The 24,653-nt window shown below is 34.4% G+C and overlaps 2 protein-coding genes across 5 annotated transcripts; one reads left to right on the top strand and one right to left on the bottom strand.

The window, feature by feature from the left end:
- The first annotated feature begins 5,849 nt into the window (after positions 1-5,849).
- On the top strand, positions 5,850-14,392 carry CGL1 (alpha-1,3-mannosyl-glycoprotein beta-1,2-N-acetylglucosaminyltransferase). Of its 2 annotated transcripts, XM_085757552.1 has the most exons (17): positions 5,850-5,982; positions 6,092-6,142; positions 6,238-6,388; positions 6,492-6,526; positions 6,621-6,697; positions 6,780-6,825; positions 6,960-7,022; positions 10,764-10,830; positions 10,914-10,982; positions 11,077-11,146; positions 11,254-11,315; positions 12,481-12,570; positions 12,819-12,913; positions 13,201-13,263; positions 13,348-13,386; positions 13,469-13,639; positions 13,784-14,392. In XM_085757552.1, exons 1-17 carry the CDS (start codon positions 5,914-5,916, stop codon positions 13,892-13,894), a joined length of 1,329 nt encoding a protein of 442 aa, XP_085613678.1. In that variant the 5' UTR covers positions 5,850-5,913; the 3' UTR covers positions 13,895-14,392. The 2 variants fall into 2 exon arrangements, with proteins under 2 accessions (XP_085613678.1, XP_085613679.1); XM_085757553.1 differs by lacking the exon at positions 6,492-6,526.
- A 1,414-nt stretch (positions 14,393-15,806) lies between these two features.
- Positions 15,807-21,172, bottom strand: TMT2 (tonoplast monosaccharide transporter2). 3 transcript variants are annotated; one of them, XM_085757551.1, is made up of 5 exons: positions 21,142-21,172; positions 20,867-20,992; positions 19,252-20,759; positions 17,563-17,750; positions 15,807-16,550 (listed from the first exon to the last, which is right to left on the bottom strand). In XM_085757551.1, exons 2-5 carry the CDS (start codon positions 20,943-20,945, stop codon positions 16,106-16,108), a joined length of 2,220 nt encoding a protein of 739 aa, XP_085613677.1. In that variant the 5' UTR covers positions 20,946-20,992; positions 21,142-21,172; the 3' UTR covers positions 15,807-16,105. The 3 variants fall into 3 exon arrangements, with proteins under 3 accessions (XP_085613677.1, XP_085613676.1, XP_085613675.1); XM_085757550.1 differs by having other exon boundaries at positions 21,138-21,172; XM_085757549.1 differs by having other exon boundaries at positions 21,073-21,172.
- Positions 21,173-24,653: the final 3,481 nt, after the last annotated feature.

Consider the following 24,653-nt stretch of genomic DNA (forward strand, 5'->3'; position numbering starts at 1 on the left):
TTTATTATGTTTTATATGATTTTGTGATGCTGAGAAAGATGAAAATGTGAGTTTGACTTTTGGTTGTGTGTTTGGTGATGCGTTAATATTTGACTGTAATTGCCTTAGTGGCGGGTTATAATTATATTTTGTGTGGTGCCTTATGTAACACCCCGTTTTCCCAACGTAAAAATTTCATAATTAAAAATCAGAGTAATTCAACTTTAAACGGAATGCTACACTTCTTAAAAATTCATAAACTGAATAAATAACAATTTATTCTTCAAAATCATTTAACATAAGTAATTCAAAACTTCGCAGCGGAATTAGTTCATTCAACATAAAAAGTCTTTGGCACGCATGCCTCATCAGAAAATTTCATAAGTCTTAGTTCAATATTTATTCATAAAAGTTCATAAACAATACGTAAGGAATAGAAGTAAAGTCAAGTCTCATCCCGTTACGTATCAGAGCACCTAGACACACATGTGAGGAGTCCACTCACGACGCCTCTAATCTTGATTACCTGCAAGTTACCCATACGAAGAGCAACATTTCCAAGCAGAAGGGTGAGATTTCTCAAACAATAATATTAAGCATATAAATCATATAAAGTACATTCAACAACTTAAACATCTTATAATTCATTAATCATATCTAACAACTTAAACTTCCTTAACTAGTGTCATTAATCTTCTTATGTTGGTCGTAAAACTATCTTAATACTAATCATAAACATCTTCATATATTATCAATTATTAATCTTAACATCATCATATAACATCAAATAATAGTCTCCAACAATCATCGCATATCATCAATTTTAATCACAAACGTCACCACATTTCATCAAACATTATTTATAAGCATCGACACCTAATATCAAATATAATCATAAGCATCATCATAAATATATTCATAAAACATCACTTATAATTCATATCATAGTTCACGTAACATCTTATCATAAATCACATAACATCATAATCACTCATCAACATAAACGTCATAATCATTTGTCTTCATTCATCATAGCACTTCATTAATAACTTATCAACTTGACATCTTAACAACTTGACATCTTAACAACTTGACAACTTGACATCTTAACATCTTAAATCATCTTAGACATCTTACAAATGCATTTGGTACCAATACAGAGCATCAAGCTCCCAACCAACTTATATGAGCGTAAATAGGCTCTTTAGGGCATCAAGCCCCCAACATAGTGAGCAAAAGCTCCAGGGCATCAAGCCCTCACCCATCGTGTGAATGACTAAGCATTCCAGGGCATCAAGCCCCCAACCAACTTATATGAGTATGCAATGGACTCAACAACTTAACAACTTCAACTTCGCAACAACTTACAACTTAACAACTTCGACTTCATAACAACTGACAACTTAAACAACTTCGACTTCATAACAACTGACAACTTAAACAACTTCGACTTCATTGACGACAACAACATCTTCGCATGATAATATCATTATTCATCAATCATCAACAACATCATATAACATCGTATTTAAACATCAACAATAATTCACTATGTATCTTTGTAAAAACATAATAAATTATCCACAACATATTTTCATGTCAAACCAAAGCTACTGGAAAGATATCACAAATATCAACAACTTTCATGCTTACAACAAAGATCAATTCAAAACAGAAACATATGGACAAAACGCAAAAACATGAAACAGAGAATGTTGTCACCATACAATTTTGCTAAGACCTCCCTGTAGTATTTTCATCATAACTCAAAGACCAAACATCATTTTCACGTCAAACCAAAGCCACTAGAAAGCTAACAAAATTATCTAAAACTTTCATGTTTACGCCTAAGACCAATTCTGTACCGATCAATACCAGTTTTTATTTTAAATTCGGAAAAGTTGTGCTGAAAGTCCATAAAAATTCACTGTGACCTACGTGCAGTAATTTGACCATAACTCAAGTTCTATAAATCGTTTTGATGTGAGACCAACGGCATTAGAAAGCTAACATCCATACCTACAACTTTCGTGTTTACACCTAAACCCAGTTCGGAACTTAAACTTGTCAAACTGTGACAATAAAAACGTGTTTTGCACACTGACAGTAAAATCGCAGTTCAGCTGCGATTTCGCCTTGGGGAAATCTTTTCGACTCCGTTTTCGATCCAATACACTCCAAACTTGACCCTAATCATTACCCTAAGATTACCCTATCATTAAAACACTAATTATTCATCAACCTACTGTATGCAAATTCAAAGAGTTCTCAAATCTATTAACAACCTATTACAATTCTTAAACCCTAATTCTTAAACTCACCGACATCTCATCCAATTCCATGATTCTAACCTCAAAACTATATCCAATAATCATCCTATGGATTATCTAAGGTCTGTACACAGTTTCTACATCAATCTAACAACTTTTCATCGGTTAATCCTCAATTCTTCACTTAAAACCCTAATTCCTCAATCCTCACAAACTCTCCCCAACTTGTTAGATGTAATCTAATGATTTAACAACTTAATATTAATGCAAGATAGTCTCACCCTCACCTTAGATTAATTCCTGAATCAGCAGCATCGTTCTTCTTTCCTAAGGTATTCTCCTCTTCTCTTGACTTTTCTTTTCTCTTCTCTTCTTTCTTGTTCTCCTCTTTTCCAAAAAGTGGTTTAAGGTAAACTCTTTTCAACCTAAGCTTCTCTATTTATAATACTAAAATATTCTTCCCAAATCTATTTAGGCCCAACAACTTATTCTTCTTTCTATTCTAACCCCCAAATCCACTCACACTAATAATCCTCATATTCTAATAAATAATATTTCTCTACTAAATATATAATAATACACCAAATAACAAATATATATCTATAACAATTAACAAATATATTATGCTAGTAAATACCAACATATAACATAACAAAATATCACTCAACAAAATATATTAACTAAATTATAAAAAGACATCTAATCTCAACAAATCATATATCCCTCATATACATCATATAAATATATAAATATGTTCTAAAACTAATTAAAATAATTAAATAAAAATGAGGGTGTTACACCTTAGTGGCGGGTTATAATTATATTCTGTGTGGTGCCTTAGTGGCGGGTTTTAGTCCGCATTTTCATGATCATGCATGGCATATGCATCTGTGTGGTGCTTTAGTGGCGGGAATTGCAATTATATTCTGTGTGGATGCCTTAGTGGCGGGAATTGCAATTATATTTTTGTGTGGTGCCTGTGTGGCGGGTTATATCCGGATCATATAGTTATAAGAGCATGCATCTTATGCATAATTGCATTGAGTCTGTTGTATACATGTGATTGATGATTGACTTAAAACTATTTTATTGCAAACAAGATGTGTGTGAACCTTACTTTGAAGCATGTGACTTGAATGTAATTTTCTTAATTCTTTTTGATTGATAAGTTTTGATATTATCTATTTTATGACATCGTTTTCTGGTGTTTTGAGTATGAACCAATTTGGATAAGGAAATTGACCCTTACATTAATATAATGTTGTAGGTACCAAAGATGATATGTGAAGTTTGTGATGAAAGCGTACGCGGGGATAAAAATTAGGTTTTTTATTGAATTGTAATTTTAGAAGTAATTTTGAAGGATATTAGTTTAAGAATTTTTATTAAATTATGTAAAGAATTTTGTATAGGTTTTGCTAAGAATTTATTATTGATGATAAAAAAGGAAATAGTGAAAATTTTCAAAAAAATGAGAATGAATTAGGCGTAATGTCTTGGATTAAAATCCGGGGCGTTACATCAGCACAGAGAACAACTTCATGATATAACAACATCAAAGGATAATCAACCACAACTTAAACATCGAACATATTTTGCATAATACTTATAGAATGATATCTCATTAATTGTCAACATTAGTCATCTTAAATCAGGCTCTCTGAACAACATAATATTTATAAAATAACTTCATTCCTACCCCAAGGATCAACTCCTAACACCTCGTACAACAAAGATCACAAAACCCTAACAAGGTTGTCTGGTACTGAGTAGCTCGCGAGGCGAGCTCATTTACTCACGGTTGCGAGTTTACAATTGGACTACTCGCCGTTGCGAGCTCAGGTGCTTGCGAGGCGAGCTAGGTTCTGATAGCTCTCGGGTTCTTGACATTTTTCACTCAAAAATCCCAATTTTAAGTTCCTTATGCCCAGATTAAATCCAAAAACTTGCCTAATCATTCTTATAACTATAAAGGCACTCAAAACCATGTAAAACTTGGCCAAAAACATCAATTTACGAAATCATGATTTTCTACTGGGTTACTCGTGGTGGCTAGCGATTTTGCTCGCGAGGCGAGCGATGAAGTTCATAGCTCGCGAGGCGAGTTAAGTTACTCGCCGTTGCGAGCGATGAATGTCAGCTCGGGCAGAATTCAGTTTTTTACAAACTTTCACCTAATCACATGGTTCTAACCTCAAAACAGCTTCTAATTATCACCCTATTGATTATCTAAGGTCTGTACACAGTTTCTACATCAATCTAGCAACTTTTCATCATCAAATCATCAAATCTCTCTCAAAACCCTAATTCTTAATTCTCACAAAACTCAACCTACTTCATGTTAAACCTAATTATCAAAATCATAGACTTAATAAGATTGAAAGTTAGTCTCACCCTTACTTTATAGTAGATGAAATCGGCACTCTCCAAATCTTCTCCTCTTCTCTGACTTTTTCTCCCTTTTTCACCAAAAACGTACGTTCTATGTCTTTCTAACCTAACTCCTCTTATTTATATCTCTTCACCTAATTTATCTTATTTCCTCTTTCTACCACTAAACTTTCTAATTTTCACAAAACAGCCTCACAACTTAATATTTATTTTATTTTCAAATCTTATTTTATTTAATAATAAAATAAGTCACACCATCATTATAACTTCACAAAAAATCATATAACTCACATAAATCTCAAAAATCACATATAAATCATATATTCTCTCATAAATCACATAATTCATATAAATATATGCTAAAACTCATTAAAATGATTAAATAATTACGACGGGCGTTACAGAGAATAGAAGATTATTTTTTTTTAATGATTTTATAAAAAAAAAATCAAAATCTATTTTTTATTTGTTTATCGTAGAATTTTTTTTCTTTATATAAATTATTTAGTTTATGTGTACATAAATCATAACTATATAAAACGGATTTTTTGATCGGTTCTTTTCTCTCTCCTCTAAGAAATCTTTTTTGTTGCAAAAGACACAAAATAGTAAAAAAAAAAATCAAAGACGTCAAATGATTAAAACATGAAATGATTGTGTTTTTGCTAAAAATTAAGTAATTAGATAATAAGTTAATAGTTTTTATTGGAGATTATTTTTTACTATAGATTTTTTTATGAAGGATTAACTCTAGTTGAAATATTTTAATTTGTTTTAATTGAAAGTTTTTCACGAGAAAAATAATAGGGGAAAGTTGAAAAAAAGACACAAAAATATATAATTTCGACAACATGTCAAATAATTTGAATGTGGTAAGATTGTATTTTTTGGTAGTTATTAAGTTTTATAATATGTCCTCGTGAACCTTGACAGAGAAACAATACATTGTTATATGCAGACCGAGATTTTGACCTATTCACATCCGCTTCCATCGATTATTTAACATGGCCGGTCTAATAATCAGACCAAACTGGTTGTCCACCTGGTTCGACCGATTGGTCAGAGCCAATTATCTTGGTTTTGTCCCATGTAGATTTTTTTTTTAAGTCCTAGGTAGAATTTGCATTTATCGGTCTCACTTTTTTTTAGTCTAATTACTGTTAGGCTATTGTTTTTTCCCATTAATTCTTGTAATTTTATGCTCTTTCTAATTTTAATAATACTCAGAGAGGGTAATGTGAAATTTGGAGACGACTGAGCGAGTTTTTGGGAAATGGCGAAATTTTGGTGTGATTTTCGGTTTCTTCTCTTTGTTGCTGCCTTGGTGTTCATCTACATCCAGGTGCCTCTATCTTTTAACCTTAATTTATTCGTTTCGTTTCGTTTCGTTTCTCGTAACATAACATCTTCGTTTCGTTTCGTTTCGTTTCGTTTCGTTTCGTTTCCTTCAGATGAGACTTTTCGCAACACAATCACAATATGCTGATCGCCTCGCTGTTGCTGTATGTAATTCAACTCTAAATTTTCATTCCATATTTGCTTTGCTTTGCTTTGCTTTGCATAATCAATCATCAAAATCTGTTCTGTTGTTTCACAGATTGAAGCTGAAAATCACTGTACAACTCAAATACGATCACTCATTGATCAGATTAGCTTGCAACAAGGACGCATTCTCGACTTACAACAAGAAAGGAACCGTCGAGAGCAAGAATGTAGCCAAATCAAGTCTCTTGTTCAAGATCTTGAAAGTATGTTATCATCTCTGCACTCTGTATAGTATATTCTTTCTTAGTGTGCAGCAGCAGGTTGAGCTGATTCATAAATAAATAAATAAATAAACAAACATTTCAGGAAAAGATGTACAAAGGCTGATTGATAAAGTCCAGGTTGAGCTCAGAGTTGCCTGTTTGCTTGCTTGCTTGCTGAATCTTCTTCTATGACTTTATTGTGTGATTTCATTCTCCATCCTCAACTTTTTAGGTTCCAGTGGCAGCTGTTGTCATCATGGCATGTAATCGTGCTGATTACCTGGAGAGGACTATCAATTCTGTATTGAAGTATGTTTCATTACAACCTATTTTCTTTACGTTACTCCTATTTTATGCCATTATTATTCAACAATTTATTTGTATTTTTCAGATATCAAAGGCCCATTTCTTCAAGATTTCCTTTATTTGTATCGCAGGTATTTTTTATGTATACACTTCTAGGTGTGCAGTTCTTAGGAATTTATTATGGTCTCTCATTCAAATGATTTACAAATGCATATGCAAATGCAAATACAACACACAGCTGATTGTAATTGCTTTTATTATACAGGATGGATCAAATTCAGACGTCAAAAGTAAGGCTTTGAGCTACAATGAGCTATCTCATATGCAGGTATATACATTCACATGCATGTGCTGTACTTAGATTATTTGTATTCACCTTACTTTCAAAGGCTATTACTTGTCTTCTTATGGTGCTTACTTTAGATGTCATCCTTACCTCACAAGCCTCGGCCACCTTTACCAGCACAAAACTTTTGTTGAAAGTTTGACAATTAAACAGTAGAGTAGTGCAGAGGATGCTTAATTAAATGTGCTCGAGTAGGACTTGTTGTTTAGTTGTAGGACACAATAATACCGTTGGCAGTCCCTCAAGTGAGATTGATAGATACAAAATTAAATAGGCATTTTGTATTTATGCTTTTAGAGCCTCGTTGCCTTAGCAAGGAGTAACGCTTCTTCTTCAGCCATGTAAAACGGCTTGAATTTGCTGCCATCATATTCTTTATAAAGCCCTTCAGGAATAACATCTAATGCTCTCAAGGTGAAACATGTTTTACAATAGAAAATAGCAAATCAACCAATGTTTTTACACGACGAATGAACTTTAAAATTGACGGTTTCTCCTAGCTTGTATTGCATTTATGATGGGAAGGTGTTTGCCTTAGGGTCAGTTTGAGCATCGACATAATTGTGGATTTTGGCCGTATCTCTAGCTGATGTAGGGTCTTGACAACATCCAAACCTCTTTAGCTGGATTTTGGGACTAAGCCCAATTTATCCTTGATCTCTTATCACGCATTTCTGTCCATGCTTTAGATGTCCAGTCCTAGGTGTGAAAATATATTCTTACTGAGCCATCCACATTTGTCCACTCTCCTGATGTTTAGTCTTGGGTGTGAGAGGGTGTGTTGAGATTCTACATCGCCTAGATATATGACCAAAATGGTCCTTAGAAGACTTGGACAATCCTTACCTTTTGAGCTAGCTTTTTAGTGCCGAGTTAGGCATAAACCCCTTGATCTAAGAGATATGAGGAATTGATCAAAAGTATGGAAGAAAATGAATTTTTTGAATGAATCAATACATAAAATACCCACGTTATACATGAGAACCTGGACACCCCCACAAGTATTTCCACATATTCAATTCAAAAGTCTTCCCTTACTACTCTTTCTTTCCTCTTATTTATACTCTTTTATCCTAGCCTCTCTATCAAGGTAGTCAGAGTCGAGATCATCCTACGCGGGATCAGGGAGGGGTTACAAGATCGTGAATAGGGGGATCGTAACACAGATCGTAAGATCCTACCAAACTTACAAATCATATGTGTGTGTGTGTGCGCGCGCGCGCGCTCGTGCATATAAAACAACATATAGATTTGAAGATTGAGAGGCCATAAGAAACAAAAACAATGGATTTGAAGCTTCAAGAGCCATATGCTAGCAAATGAACCAGAAGGGCAAAAATGCAATTAAAAATAAGTTAAAGGAATAAATCGTTATCTGAAATTAAGTTAATGGACCATGAGTGTAATTGCCTTTTATTTATTTATTTATTTATTTTTGACATGCTCTTTTCTCATTTCATGCTCTCATCCTGATATGCCATTGATTCATAATTCAAGTCAGTTCATCCCATTTGATTCTCCATTTCGTGCTCTCGTCTTTTGATGCTGTTCTTGAAGTCCACGCGCAACTGTTCTGTCACTGATTGGCTGCGTTTGCTACCTCTGATCAGTGCCCACTATTAGATTTGAGAGAACTAGATAGTTCCCAAAATGTTTATGTATTGAATTATTCTGAATCTTGAGTTAATTACAAGGCCAGTCAGCTACATGTAGCTGATCTTAACTTGCACACACTAAGACGTCTACACCAACATCTGAGTTGGTTACATCTGGCACTAACAAACTTTTACAAACTGTTGTTTGCCATGCGATCTTCTACTACAAGCTGAAGCTTCTCTTGCAAGCTATCCTAACAACTGGCACAAACACTAACTAACTGAATACAATAGTTAAACTAACAATTACATATATTCTCTTAAGAGCGTGTTTGGATGTAGGAATGTTTTGAGGGAATTCAGATACTTGTAAGTGAATTCCATTGTTTGGATGATAATTTAGAGAATTTTCAAAATGATGGAAATTTATGAAGTATTTTGTTGAAGTTAATTTTAGAGAATTTCAAATGACACAAGCTAAGAATTTCAATTTTCTTCATTCTTATAATTTTTCAAATTTTGCATTTTGGTCCTCACATTTTCCAAAATTTTGCAAATTGACCCCAATAAATTTCAAAAAATTTGCAAACTGACCCCTACTTTCAATTTCCAAATTTGGCCCAAAAAATTTAAATTTATAAAAGTTGCCCAAAAATGATGACAATGAAATTTTTTATTACTCCATCCAAGCAAATATATTTAGTAATGAAGGCAATTTAATTGAAACATTTGAATTGCCTAAAATTCTTCAAAAAAATTCATTTACCTCATCCAAACACGCTCTAAAGCTAAATCTGGTGAATAAGTTGTGAATGTACTTTCTCTGAGTTAGTATCATTAGAATCAGGCATACTGGTCCTGGAGAGTAATCCACAAATGTAATACCATATTTTGTTTAATATTGGGCCTAACTCATCCTTACTAAACCGACTTGTAAGGTGAGGAGTCTCACTCTTTATAAACTCATTTCGGGCATTATCTCTATTTTTTGTGGGACTTGGGTTTTTTCCAATACACTCCCTCACGCCTAGCTGTTGGGCTTGGTGTGTGGATATAAATAGTAGATGACCCTAAATGGATCTCAGAGGTTCAGTCTCTCATCTCTTATGATCAGTTAGTTATTTTCAAGATTTGTTTCCATATTCAAGTAGAACTCGGAGTCTTGTATCCCTAGAAATCGGGGTGAAATCTTCAAATCACTATCAATCATAATAATATTTCGAAGTCTTTAATCTTTCTCTATTCTCTTTATCTAAAATCCTTTAGCTTCGACATGTTACAGTAAAATGTGCAAGGCATTAGACAATAGTCGACGCTAAACACTGACATTATCAATCATAATAATATTTCAAAGTCTTTATTGTTTCTCTGCTCTCTTTGTCTAAAATCATTTAGCTTCAATATGTTACACTAAAACGTGTAAGGCATTAGACATATGTCAACGCTAAACACTGACATTTTCAATATAGTCCGACTTGGCAACCACTGTTGAACAATTTTTGCATATCCAATTTTCATACTTTTAGACAATAGTTTCTCAATCGGTTATTTGTGTATTTAATGTTCTTGGCGATGTTTGCTGACCAATCTTCGTAAAACAGTAACATTAATGGGGTGTATCCAACTTGTGTTCACATATGTATATTGAGATAACTGCATACTCCAAAATGACACAATGCTATTTCTGAATTTTTTTTTTTTTGAAGGAATTTCTGAATGTATTTTAGTTACTTAAAAAATGAAGCACCAACGATCTGTAATTTGGAATTACTCGTTTAATAGTACTTGGATTGAGGATTCTTTACTCTTAAAGATGAGTAATTCAAATTCAGTGGCATAGTGGTAGGGGCTTGGGTATTATCGCTGCCCAAGTCCAACGTCAAGTAGTATGGGATTTTTGGTGGAATACTTAAGAGACTTGGTTCTTCCCCTTGAAAACTAGATTTTAGGCGAGGGTTTCACAAATTCTTGGGTGCTTATCACGTAATGATCAGATATATACAACCAATATTTTGATCTCGATAAAGTTATTTTGTTTTCAATAATCTGTGATGCATGGTGAATAAGGAACATAACTGTGTTTGACAACAAGAAAGCAGACTCTTTGTACTGATAATTGTCAATGCAGCACTTAGATTTTGAGCCGGTTCAAACTGAAAGGCCAGGAGAGTTAATTGCTTACTATAAGATTGCACGTAAGTGTTTTCATCTCGCTTTCCCTTTGTGTCCTCTATTTGAAAAGATACTCCTCAAGAGGGGTTAATTAATACCTTTTCAGGTCATTACAAGTGGGCTCTTGGTCAATTGTTCGACAAGCATAACTTCAACAGAGTCATCATTCTCGAAGGTGAAATGGGCTATTTAACATTATGCATTTTTATCCTCTACTATCACTGCTGAAAATATATGGAATCTGATAGAACACCTTTATCCAACCTCAGATGACATGGAAATAGCACCTGATTTCTTTGATTACTTTGAAGCTATGGCAACTCTCCTTGACAAGGATAAGTATGTGTTCAAAAGGAGGGATGCTGAATTTATTTTCTTCTGATTCACTATACATGTTTTTAAGGACTTTCAGATCTCTGTTTACAATTTAACATTATCCATTCTAGGTCCATTATGGCTGTTTCGTCATGGAATGATAATGGACAGAAGCAGTTTGTACATGATCCATGTAAGTTCAGTCGGTTGTTTTTGTATAACTTGTGATCGCCAAATTGGTTAGGGATATGCAAGTTATGGACAGATATAAAGCTACATAAATAAGGAATTCAAGTAATAGACAGATATGCAAATAAAATCACAATAAAATCCGAACGCAGATACAACTCTTAAATGGATTATTTCATCACAAAATAAGATACTTCCTGTGACACTCTTTACCCTGATTTTTTTTTTTTAAATAGTTAGGCTAAAAAAAACAAAATCAGGTATATTTCAAAACTTTTAAAAACAAACTGCAAAAATAGAAATTAACTTAGTGTAATAGAATCTATCGTTGATGGTCCTCGTGAGCTTAGCTCAGTTGGTTGGACAATGCATAAAAATATGCAAGGTCCGGGGTTCAAACCCCGGCCACTACCAAAAAAGAATCTATCGTTGATGTCACATAATATCAAAGTTTATCTTTAAATCTCAATTCATATAACCAATGTAGTCAGCATCGTAAACACGAGGAACGTAACACGGTTTGTAAGAACCTACTCAAGGGCAAAATTGTAACTTAACACGTACACACACAAATTACAATACTTGAACAAAATAACTTATAAATTACAACATTAAACTAAATTAAGTAATAATTCATAATAGTTTATTATAGGTCTTGTAACCAAAAAAAATTATAGCTCTAGGCCCACATAAGTCTTTTCCACTAAGTAACTTAACCTAGACCTAGTCTTCTCCTTCAACATAACAAGCCGCCTCTGCAACTTTAAGCAACCAGCCGCAGCAGGAAACAACAAACAAGCAGATCTTGTGGTGGGGGTGGGGTATATGAAAATGTGTTATTGTTAGTTAAACTGATTGTGTTCAGTTCAGTTGGTCAGTGTTTGTGCCACATTTAGGCTAGCTTGTGAGAGAAGCTTCAGCTTGTAATATTAGTTTGCATGACAGGCTATGTATAATACGGAAACAGTTTGATAAACGCTTATTATCACTTTCTTTCAATAACCCTATTTACATCAATTTCAATGCAAATGTGTTTAATATTTTCAACGCAACCTAAGTAGTCTCAAGGTAAATGTATTAAAAAAATATATTTATATTCCCCTAAATATTACAATGTGTGGGTTGATCGCCAATGCTATTCTGATAAATTTTAATGATCTATTCTGCAGACGAACTTTATCGCTCGGACTTCTTTCCTGGACTAGGATGGATGCTGGCTAGATCTACATGGGATGAACTATCACCAAAATGGCCGAAGGCATATCCTTAATTTTTATACTTTAGTAGCCATTATTGTTTGTGTTTGCGACGTTTGTTTATGGGGAAGAATTCCAGTTTAGGAACTGTTGGTACCACTATATACCATGAAGGAGTACTAAGCATTCCAAGTTTTTAATTTATTCTATGCGATTATGATTCTTAACAAGATTTCTGTATGTAGAATTCTATTTTGTTTTATTGCAGTAATATTATCTTTGTATTTGATTTTTTCTTTGACAAAACTTCACCTACTGGGACGATTGGTTGAGATTAAAAGAGAATCACAAAGGACGACAATTTATCCGACCCGAAGTATGCAGAACATATAACTTTGGAGAACATGTAAGTTTTTTGTTGTACTTTAAAGATTGATCTTTTGCATTACATGATTATATGTGTAGGAACTTCACAGGAACGTGTGCTATGAACCTCAAATTTTAATAATATTTCTTCAGTCCAGTAAAAACTTAAATACTTTTGTGTTGGGTGATATGCTTCGTATATATTCGAACAGTTCTTGTCGGTACAAAGGCACTATAAAGCAACATGAAGTAGATCTTATCTCAACTTTCAAATCCTAGTATATGAGTATTTTCCATGCCCTTTTAGAAGTACTTCGATTTTTACAGGGCTCTAGTTTGGGACAGTTTTTTAAGCAATATCTTGAGCCAATCAAGCTGAATGAAGTCCAGGTAGCTATACATGCTTTATAAAAAATACAGTTAAATATGATTTTTATATTAGAATGATGTTATATTACTGTGGATTGAATGAAGGTCGACTGGAAGTCAATGGACTTGAGCTATTTGTTGGAGGTGAGATGGTGCATTGTATTTTTGTCTTTTTATGTGTAACAAAATGACGCTGTGGTATGTAAATTTTGTTTTTCCCTTTCAGGACAAATATGTTGTACACTTCGCCAACAATATTAAAAAAGCTAAACCTGTCTCTGGAGCAGACTTCGCTCAGAAGGCACGCAATATAGACGGTGATGTGCGTATAAAGTATAAAGATCAGTGGGACTTTGAAAACATTGCTCAACAATTTGGTATATTTCAAGAGTGGAAGGTATTTCTACTATTTTTACTAAGTTGTTTGATCCATCTAGTTGACGAGTAAACTACAACCCTTTTTTTCTATTTTCCCTTTTTCTTCTCGTGTGTAGATCTAATTTTGTCCTATATTTTTTTTGTTGCTTCTGTTCACTTCCAGGATGGTGTGCCTAGGACAGCTTATAAAGGAGTAGTCGTTTTCAGATATCAAACCACGAAGCGTATATTCCTTGTTGGCCCAGAATCTTTGAAGCTACTTCAGATTGAATAAATTCTTAATGCTGGGTGACAAATAAATTATTCACAGCCCAAGAGAGTTGTTGTTTTCAGATGTCAATCTTACTGAGTAGTTTATACCAAGCTTAAGAGACTATGATGTGGCTGAAAGTGTAAAAGGTACGGACGAGAATGTGATGGAACACTATAATGCACACCATCCCATGTATTTTGTAGAGATCAAGATTTTGTCTTGTGGAGTAGTGTGGAACACTATAACGCACACCATCCCATGTATCTTGTAGAGATCAAAATTTTGTCTTGTGGAGTAGTGTGATACTGTGATCATAGAGTGTGGCCTTGGGGTAGAAGATAATATCTATACTACGGATAGAAAGGTGTACTTTTAAATATAGATTTCCTTTATTCGATGTGCATTTCTTGACTGTTCTTGTTTAAGTGCTAATTCCGCAATGTATAACTATGAAAAAAGATTAGATTAAGTCTATTTGACCTAGCTTTATAACATTTAGCTTTTTAACATTTACCTGAATTGGGAATTTTCTTATGGTTTCTTGCAAAATAAGTTAACAAGTTCTCTAAAATACATAGGTAGGGTGTTCACTCACGGTGTGGATTAGTTTGGTTTTGAGGCTAAAAGTCATTTGAACAATAAGATAAAAAACATGCGGCTCTATTTTGGTTCGGATGGCTTTTAAAAACCAAAGCAAACCAATGTGATTTGGATTGGCTTGGTTTTTTGTTAGAAAATTCATTTTAGAGATCAAATGCTCAAATTCAATAGAAACAAAACAGAAATGAGGCTTTATCTTGAAAGTAACTACTACTTGCTGGTTTATTCGAAGTCATTAGCTCTTTTTAATTTGATAATTAGCTATGGGAAAAGGGATCTATTCAGCATGGAGAAATGATATTTGTACAACCATTTTATAACAATTTTTTGAAAGCTATCTCTCACATACTCGCATTATGTTTTTATTCTCTATCTTCCTTTTTCTCTCTCTCTCTCTCTCTACTGTTTTTGACCAATAAAAAGAGAAAAAAAGAAAATTGTCAAAAAGGTTGTTCAAATATCATTACTCTTCACATTTCAAGCTTCACCAAACATTAAACACAAGGTAAGTTCTCATTCCCTTGATTTCATTATGGCTTGATACATAATGAAATGTTTGTGTTTTGCAGATATTCTTTCTCAATTAAATCTTGATGGCTATTAGACTTATGTGTATTTGATTCCTGTGTACTTGAACACTTACTGCTGAGCCAAGCTAATTACTTTGGAAAACTTAATTTATAAGAAGTTGATGCATCATCATAATTGTGCATCAATCTTTGTTCATTTGAGTATGTAAGCTTCAATCTTTTTCACAATGCCCTTTTTCTTTGTACTAAAACCTTTCTTCCTATCATGCAGCCATGACAGAGTTAATGTATGGATCTAAGTTTATATCGTTGGAGAAATTAATCAAATGGAGTCAAATGCCCTTGACATTGTCTTTAAAGTCAAGATTTATTTAGTTTTTGTTTTTTTGGATGATTGTAATTACTATTCTTATACAATGATTTAGCTGTGACTTGAAAAACTTATGGATAATTTCATTTAGGATCATTACTATCATGATCTACGATCTATATTGCTGTTTTTTTATGTGTTACATAAGTTTGAGTTTGGAACAATCTAAGAGAACCATGACCTTGCCTCACAGGTTGATTCTTTTTGTAGTAGATATATGTTGTTGAATGAAATTTAGTATTTACCAAAAAAAAAAAAAAGGAAAGGAAATTGGGCTAAAACTGGATTTGAATAAAAAATTAGTTTAAAACTGGATTGTTGTTTCAGGAATCAAACCAAAACCAATATTTGGTTTGGTTTTTAAACCATGCACACGTAAAAGTAACATTTTTTTAACATGGCATCTAGTATTAATCTATACCAACATCCTCAATTCACCATACACTAGCCATCTTCTTTGTCATACATTCAGTAAATAAAGTAGGTCAGTTCACCCTAAAAAAAGATCATACAACAATTTTGCGTTCAAATAACGATAACCATAGCCCCGTAAATGAACCGAATTTTTTATTTTTTTTACAGAAACAGAGTTTCATGCTTCTCAATCTCAACCCACGGAAAAGAGAGATTAATAGAAAAGATAAACCGAAAAGAGGAGAGAAAAATAAACAACCTTAGATTGAAAACAATCGAAAGATACCGTCAAAACTTCCAATTTATATTACCCTTCAGTCAGTTATGCTTGGCAGCATCAATCTGTTTTGCTCCGACAGAGAAGAACTCAATGATCACTTCCAGTGGCATGCCTTTGGTTTCTGGAACTTTCAAGAACACAAACACCCAAGCTATGCAGCACACTACTGCGTACAAACCAAAAACACCGCCAAGGCCTACAGAATTCAGCATAACTGGGAGTGAATAGGTGACAATGATGTCACATATCCAAAAGGTAAGAGCACATATGGCAATGCAAAGACCACGAACTCGAGTTGGGAAGATCTCAGCACAAAGTATATTAGGTACTGGCCCAAATCCCATGACAAAGGAACAAAAATAGACAACAACGCTAATGGTTGAGATAGACGCATTTGCAGTGTCGCCCAAATCCACAAGGCTCCCTAGGACTAATACGAAAAGAGATGCTATCAAGACAGGGATTGTAGTGAGCAGCAAAGTCCTGCAAGAATTTAAAAAACAGAGTAAGCAAATAATCCAGCAAATATTGCCTTGGTGTTTTCAACTACAGATAGCGGAAAACACCTAATTGTTAAAATCACACTACGTAATAGGGCTACAGCACCACCATTTGAAAATATTTTGTACTACACAGTGTACCGCGGAACAATAGCGGTTTGTTTAAATTCCGCTACACTATAGCAGTATAGTGCCACTATTTAACAACACCGGTTTACCTAGTAAAGAACCGAGAATTATAAGGTGGATAAATTGGTTTGAGGGCGGGACATAAGGATTAAAATGATAAAGATGTCATGGATTCAACTGTCTCCATTAATATAACACCTCCACTAATATAACAGATTAACTACTAATATTTGTTGTTAATAATGAAACCCTTTTCTGAAACTTTGGCCCAAATTATAAAGAAAACAATTTCAAGATTATCTCTAATGATGATCAGTTTTTAAAACCTTATATTATTCTTCACAACCGCGAGAATTACTAAACTGAAACAACCCAACATCAATATGGATTACGCAACAAAACAAGACATATTGATAGCGTAGCCATAGAAAGATGTTTCATTATACGACTCTACAAGAAAACCCTGTGATGCTACAATAGCACAATTTGAGTATCTTCAGTAAATACCTTCTTTGGTTTTCTCTAAAAGTAAAAAAATTGATACAACAAAGAGTATTTCTTTTTAAAAAGTAAAAAACAGAGAGTATTTCTTTTTAAAAAAAAATTAAAGATGGGAAATAGAACCAGTATAAATATCAAGAACAGCTCAATGAAACTTGATACAACAAAGAGTAAAAATTGTCAAACCCGCCTTGTTATTGACATCAATCTGAGATTCTAGAAAAGCGCATAGAGATAAAAAAAAAATACAAACAAATAACATTTTGAAGAGAAAACATCAGCAACATATATCCACCTCTTGAAACATATTTCTTACCATGTGAGCTACAAATGTCAATAGAAAATGGTAGAGAGGAAATGGATACCTTCTGCCAGAAATATCCATGAGCCTCATGGCAACAGCTATACAAGGAAGCATCAGCAAGGTTGTCACTGCACTAATTAGAAAAGATGATGAAGTAGAACTAAGGCCCAGGTTTGAAAGAAGATAACCAACACCTGCCTGCTCAAGAATTTGTGGTGTATAGTAGAGGACTCCATTTATACCAGAGAACTGCATTGATTCAAAGATGAAATAAATGATAGTCCACCATAAAATTTAGCCAGTAATAGAGTCAAGCATCAAATATTGGTTAACGAGTGACACCTAATTTTTTAATTGGAAACTTCAGCGGGTAAATTGTTCCTAAGCTGGAAATATGTTACCAAAGATTCTGTTTTCATTTTTTTTTCTTCCGGTAAATTGTTAACATAGCCTGCCACTAGATAAGTACCAAAACAAAAGGCACGACCTCCTATTTAGGTAAAATAAGGTTTAGCTTGATTTTTTTTTTTGAACTAAGGTTTAGCTTGATTTCAAACTGCCTCAACGTTGGTGTTTTTTGCATCTAAGTAAAAGCAGTAATAAGAAAAAACCCACAAAGTATAAATTATTCAATGACATTGATGCAAAGGATCTTTTTTACTAATCAAAGCTAGGATTTAATTTCATATATTATTAACCAAGAAAACGTATGATAGAGTCTTAACTTAGGTGGTTTGAGCATATATGGAGAAGATCCATAGAAGTATCGGCAAGGACGGTTGACCAGATGAAGGATAGTCCAATAGTTAATCAAGAAAAACTATGTCAAACCGTTATGAGAGATTGAGGTAAATGGTCCATCTTTGAACTTAGCTCAGTTAATGACATTATGTGTAGTTTGGTCCATGTAGCTAAGGTGGTGGGTAAAGGTTTAGTTTGTTATTTTTTGTATACCATTAATTCGTATAGATACCACATAGCTGCAGTGAAGTTAAACTGGAATTTCCAATTTCATTGAAGATTATTTAACACGATAAATTTTTTAAAGAAAGGAATTTCAATTAAAGTTAAATACAATGATGTGAATAATTTTTTCATTAATAAATGTCAAGTAAGTTTTTTTAATTTTACCAAAACAAAATTTTAAATAAGAAAATCAAATCCATAGAAATTTGGCTTGAATCATTTCCAGGCCCTCTCCTAATTTTACATTTGAGAACAGACTTGCTCTCACAATAATAACTATCATGGACCAACTATACCTAATATTTACGCTATTGGGTGAAAGCATGTGAATGGTTTTACACATACACCAATTACAACAATTTCACTCCCATAACATTTGAAAGTCAAAACTTGGAAAGATGCGTTTTAAGAGAAATTGTTTGCATTAGATTCAAACCACCAACACTGACTTATACCGCTAATCTAGGTATATTACTTATATAGCACAGCCCATGCCCAGTTAATGAAGTCCTGGTAATCTAAGAAATGTACTACGGAGGATATCGTTTAAAATCTGTATGAATAATCACACAGGCGTAATAGAGCTAGAGGAGGACAATGAATTAAGTCCTTGCCTGAAACAATTTCAAGGAAGTGAATAACAAGAAAATAAGAACCATTAACAACAACTTGGAGACAATACAGAATGTTTTGTTTCATCACAGAATTAAATAGAAGCACTAGAGCACAACATGACTACAGATGGAAACAAAAACCATAGCAGACACTAAAAGCATGTTATTACCTGCTGAAGAATTTGAAGTCCCACTCCTACAAACAATGCATGCTTCACCCCCGGTTCAAAAAGATCATTCCAACTTGGCCCTTTTGCAGCTGTTTCAGATGGATGAATCATAGCAGGTCCAACTGGCTGTTGATGCATGAGCTCCTTGTTATAAAGAGCTGGTTGACTCACAAGAGCAGCAGCCTGCTGTACAACATCATCTGTTGGCACATCACCGCCAGGAAGTGAAACGACAGACGCACGTATAGATCCAGGACCACCCTCTTGGTGTAAATATATTCTCTTGAAACCACCTTCCTTCTTTCCACCTGGACCTTCTTGTTCAGACCATTTCCAAGCTAACTGCCAACCACCACCAATTCCAGTACTCCCAACAGGTTCTCCTGCATTCCCTTGTAAAAGACTACCTTGCCTCATGTTTGAAAGGCTACCATGGGGAGGAAGAGGCATGTCCTTATCCATACTAGTTGTTTGACGTGAGATCAACGGACTCTGTAAATTGTCATCGGAATCACCGGCAGCGGCATCAGAGATATAGTCATCACCCTCTCTGGCAAGACTTTCTTCATCCCAGTCTTCATTCCTAGGCTGATTTCCCCCAACACTGAACATGCTTCCAAAGTGTGGAAAAAGAGTGCTCCGCATGCTTCCGGTCTCCGGGAGCTTCTCATGAACACTGCCAAATAGGGTCACCAAAGGATCCACTAGACCACTCGGATTTGCCATGCTACCTTTCCTAGATATAAGGCCAACGGAACTCTGTCCAGTGACAGGTCTGGCAACCCAGGACTGACCATGTTCGGGCCCATACAACTTGATCTGATCTTTGCCGGTAGATGGATCCTCTTCATCAGCTAATTCGTTATCCGGACCAATTATGTACTCTTCTATGGATGTATCACCCCCGACTCCAAGACCCTCCACTAGTAAAGCCATCTCACCAGCAACATCTTGGCATCCACGAAGGCGCTGCAAAACTTTCTTAGCCTCAAGCATTCGGCCTTTACTGACAAGCCATCTTGGAGACTCGGGCAATAACAATAGTGTGAGTGCAAAATAAATAAGGGAGGGGATTGAAAGAACACCCAACATAAGCCTCCAGCTTGGAGCGTTGGTTAGTGACATCCCAAAGACCATACAGTAGGAGAAAAACATACCAGCAGAACCGGCGAACTGAGGAAGTGTATTGAGTGATCCTCTAATCTCAGGAGGGGCAATCTCGGATATGTAAAGAGGTACCAAGGTAACTGCCAAACCAATTCCGAGACCATCTAAAAGTCTTGCAAAGAGGAGGATATAAACATTTGGAGACCAAAACATGACAAGAGAACTAAGAAAATAAAGGAGAGAGGAGATGATCAACATGGGGCGTCGTCCAAACAAGTCAGATAGGGCTCCGGAGCATGTAGTAACAACGGTGGCTCCTATAAGTGACATGGCCACAATTAGACCTTCGACTGTGGGTTCACTTTGTAATTGAAATTCCCTCTTTATGTATAAAATAGATCCTGGCAGCAACAAGAATAATAATAATAATAATAATTGTTGTATTGTATTAGATCGAAGAAGAAGAAGAAGAAGAAGAATAGAATATATTAGAAAAGAGACGACCTACCTGCAATAGTGGCATTATCCCATCCTTGGAGTAAATTACCGATAGCAGCGGCAACAGCAACAATAACAGCTCCGCTCATAGTTTCTTTATCGATCGATCGATCGATCAATCAGCCTGCCTCCCTTCCTGAAAGAACAAAAGCAAATAAGAAGGAATTACTTACGATCTCTAAATCCAATACCTAATTGAATTGAATTGAATCGTACGTGTAGTAGTTTGTTGTATTGTATCAGATGCAGAAAAGTAGGACGGACATATGTCACTCACTCACTCACTGCAACTTGTATGTGTAAGATTGATTGAATTGATGAGATCATTGGCTTCTTCTTTTTTATTCTTTCTTCTTCTTATCTTATTTATTCTTTATAAGAATAAATAATAATAATAGTAGAGAGTGCAGGCAGGTAGGCAGCACTGCAGTACTAAGACAACGAAAGTGAGAGAGAATGAATATTAATCAATCAAATAGATCCTATTCGCCGGGTCCAAAACTAAAGCAAAGCACTGTTTTTTTGCAACAGAGCCTCACTGCTGGACACCTGCCCCCCTTATTCCGATCGATCGGAATTCTGCGTCAGTCATTCGCACAACACATTTAACGCTTCCATAAATAAAAATAGTATGTACTATGTACAACTAAATTTCCAAAACTCATTTTCCATTCATTCATAAAATACTACTCGTTTCAAAATGAGTGTCGCTTTAGCCAAAAAAATTTGTTTCAAAATGAATGTCACTTTCAGTTTCCAATGCAATAATAACTTTTTCTTTTCAATTATACCCTCCAATTAATACTCTGCACACTACTTCCAAAGTATTACTTTTAAAACTAACCAATAGTTAATAAGGATAATTTGGTAAAATAATCATTCTCTTTCTTTTAATCATTGCATTTCTTAATATGTGTGTAAACACTTAAAACGACATTCATTTTGAAACGGAGGGAGTAAAAGTTAAGGAAGTTAAAACTTAAAAGGTTTTTTTTTAGTAGATATTTGTTTCTTTAATTAATATCTTAAAGTTCATAACATCTATCTATTTTACCCACCACCTTAGCTTTGGACCCAACATAAGCCTCCAGCTTGGAGCCTTGGTTAGTGATATCCTTCAAGTCCATTCGGTCATCAATCGACGACTGAGTAAGTTGTCGCCTGGTTTTGCACCAGTTGTCAGCCAATTCAAAGCCAACTGATTTTAAAATCAACTAATTGTGGTGTATGTGATAGACAAATCATTCCACTTCAGCTTAGTGAGAAGTATATGATTCGTTCACTAATTTTTTTTATTTAAACACATGTCCTCTGCATCTTTTGGTTGGTGACATCAGGAGAAAGATGAGAGTTAGATCATGACAGTTGATTGATTCCTTTTTGTTAACCTGACACTCAACTAATATAACTTAGGTGCATACAGAATCTTGATCTCCTGGATCATTTAGGTTTGTAGGAACGATGCAAATGCGCGAACGACATTACTAAATGCTCCCCAACTGTTATATGACTCAGTCGACTTAGGCGGCTCCAACATCATAAAGACTTGTGGTTTATAGATAGTAGTAATCGTACGCTACCAATTTGACACAGTTAAATATCTTACCAATATGTCTTCTTCAATTGACAAGCCATACAGTTTCCACTGTCTTGCATCAACTTCCATTTACCTTTGATGTTGAAATTTGTTAGCGAGATGCAAAATCATTTTAGGAAATGCAATTAGGAATCAATGTGCATCAGTCATTCTTCCAACTACATCCTTTCAAAATTTCTCTTAAGGATCTCAGCTGCCATGTTATTAGTTCCCTTGTAATTAGTTGTCTAATCATTGTGGTAAACAAATGCATTATCGGATACATCATAATCATCATCAGAGACTATTGTATAGTTAGATCTCTCAAGTTCACCCTCTCAAATGAAACTTTCAAACCTAAATGCTTTAGTCCTCACCTGGCTCGAGTCTAAAAACTCATAAGTAACCAACTCTTCTTTTAGATATGGGAGAATGTTACCCAAAACCAAGGCAACATATTCCTCTTTTGGAAATTGTATTGTGCTCATGAAACCCGTTTTTTTGAAACTTTTTATAAAGTCAACAACTGTCTCGTTATTTTGTTGTTTGAAATTCACTAAGTTAGTTGTTTTAACTTCATGTTAAGACTTATAAAATCTCCCAGGGAAGTATTGTTCCACGTCGGTCCAATTTACCACTTAATTAGGCGGCAAAGACAAATATCAGATACTCATGTTAATGACAAAGGAAACAACTATAACATGTTGTATTCATTATGCCCAACCTCTCCACATTAAGCTACAAATCTACCAACATGATCAATTGTAGACATGTAACCTTCGTTTGGGAAGGTTGTGAAACAAGGGGCCTTAAACTCAATCGTCGTAGGTGTATTCTCCATCCAATGAGGATATGATTTTCTATACGTAGGCGTAACTAAATATACCTATGTTGTACGCTGAAGTACCTTTTCATGACCTCAAATATTATGTTGGGGTAAATCATCTGATGGAGAATCAGTCCACTCTATACTTTTGACTACTTTTTGATCAATCATAATCCTCAAATCTTTATGGATATCTAACTTTTATTCCAAATGCTTTTCTAAAGTTACATGTGTGAGTAAAACTTTTTATATCGATAAATGTATCAATTTTTTTTGGAGGTATAAAAAAGGTTTAAATATGTTTTTTTTGACAAAAGTTTAAATATGTTTTTTCCCCTTGACTTGTACCATATTTAGTCTCTAAAAAAAATGACAAATAAGAGATAATGCTATATTACTTTTCCCACCCTATGCATGACTAGCGCGCTCTGTAAATTTTTCAAAAATGCCCTTGTGCAATCCGGATTTTAAAATCCGGATTCATGTTTCACTATTTCAGATTTTATAATCCGGACAATTCTTGTGTATAATCAGCTGTCAAACTCTCTCACTTTTCAGCAGTTTTGAGTTTTGTTTTTAAAAACAACAAAAAAACCAAGTAAAAAATGCTAAAATCCTGTCAAATAAAATCATAAAATACCACAAAAAAATTCTAAAAATCAAATAAAACTAATGCAAAAATTTTCGGATTTTTATGAGAATATGAAAAATAAAAAAAATGAAAAATGGGTCTAAACGATGGAATTTTGGATTTTGAGTGGCGGAGTCCCGTAAGAAGTGCCTTCTAAAACAAAAGGATGAGAGCAATCCGATCAAGTAGCTCAAAAACCCGATTTTTTCTGACTCTCTCCTTGAATTTTTTCTGATTTTCTGGGGAAGTTTCGGAGCAATCCGATCAAGTAGCTCAAAAACCCGATTTTTGACTAAGATCAAGTAACAAGGACTCAAAACAAAAGGATGAGAGTTACAAACATGTTTAAACCCGATTAATATTATTCCCTAAAATGACCATCCATGTTACAAACATGTTTAAAATTTGTGCTGATACAGTTCAGATTATATAATCCGAATTGTTTTTCCCTTGAAAAAGGGTGTTTAACGGAAAAATCATGTAGCACGCCCTATTTTTTTTGAAGTTTCCGGATTACAAAATCTAGAAAAATCCAAATTTGTGAAAAACTCAATTTTTCACCCTATAACAAAGGAAAAACTGAATCCGGATTTTAAAATCCGGATTGCATAAGAGCATTTTTGAAAAATTTACATGGCGCTAGTCATGCATAGGGTGGGAAAAGTAATACTCGAGAGAGAGAGGGAATGGGCCATTCCTGTGTTTGCTGAGCTTAAGTTTTAACCCCTTTCGTTCGTTAAAAAAAAAAAAAAGAAGGAAAAAGC

The sequence above is a fragment of the Medicago sativa genome, chromosome 3 (genome assembly GCF_051527215.1).
Source record: "Medicago sativa cultivar Bolivia chromosome 3, Bolivia_mono, whole genome shotgun sequence".
NCBI classification, from domain to species: Eukaryota; Viridiplantae; Streptophyta; class Magnoliopsida; order Fabales; family Fabaceae; genus Medicago; species Medicago sativa.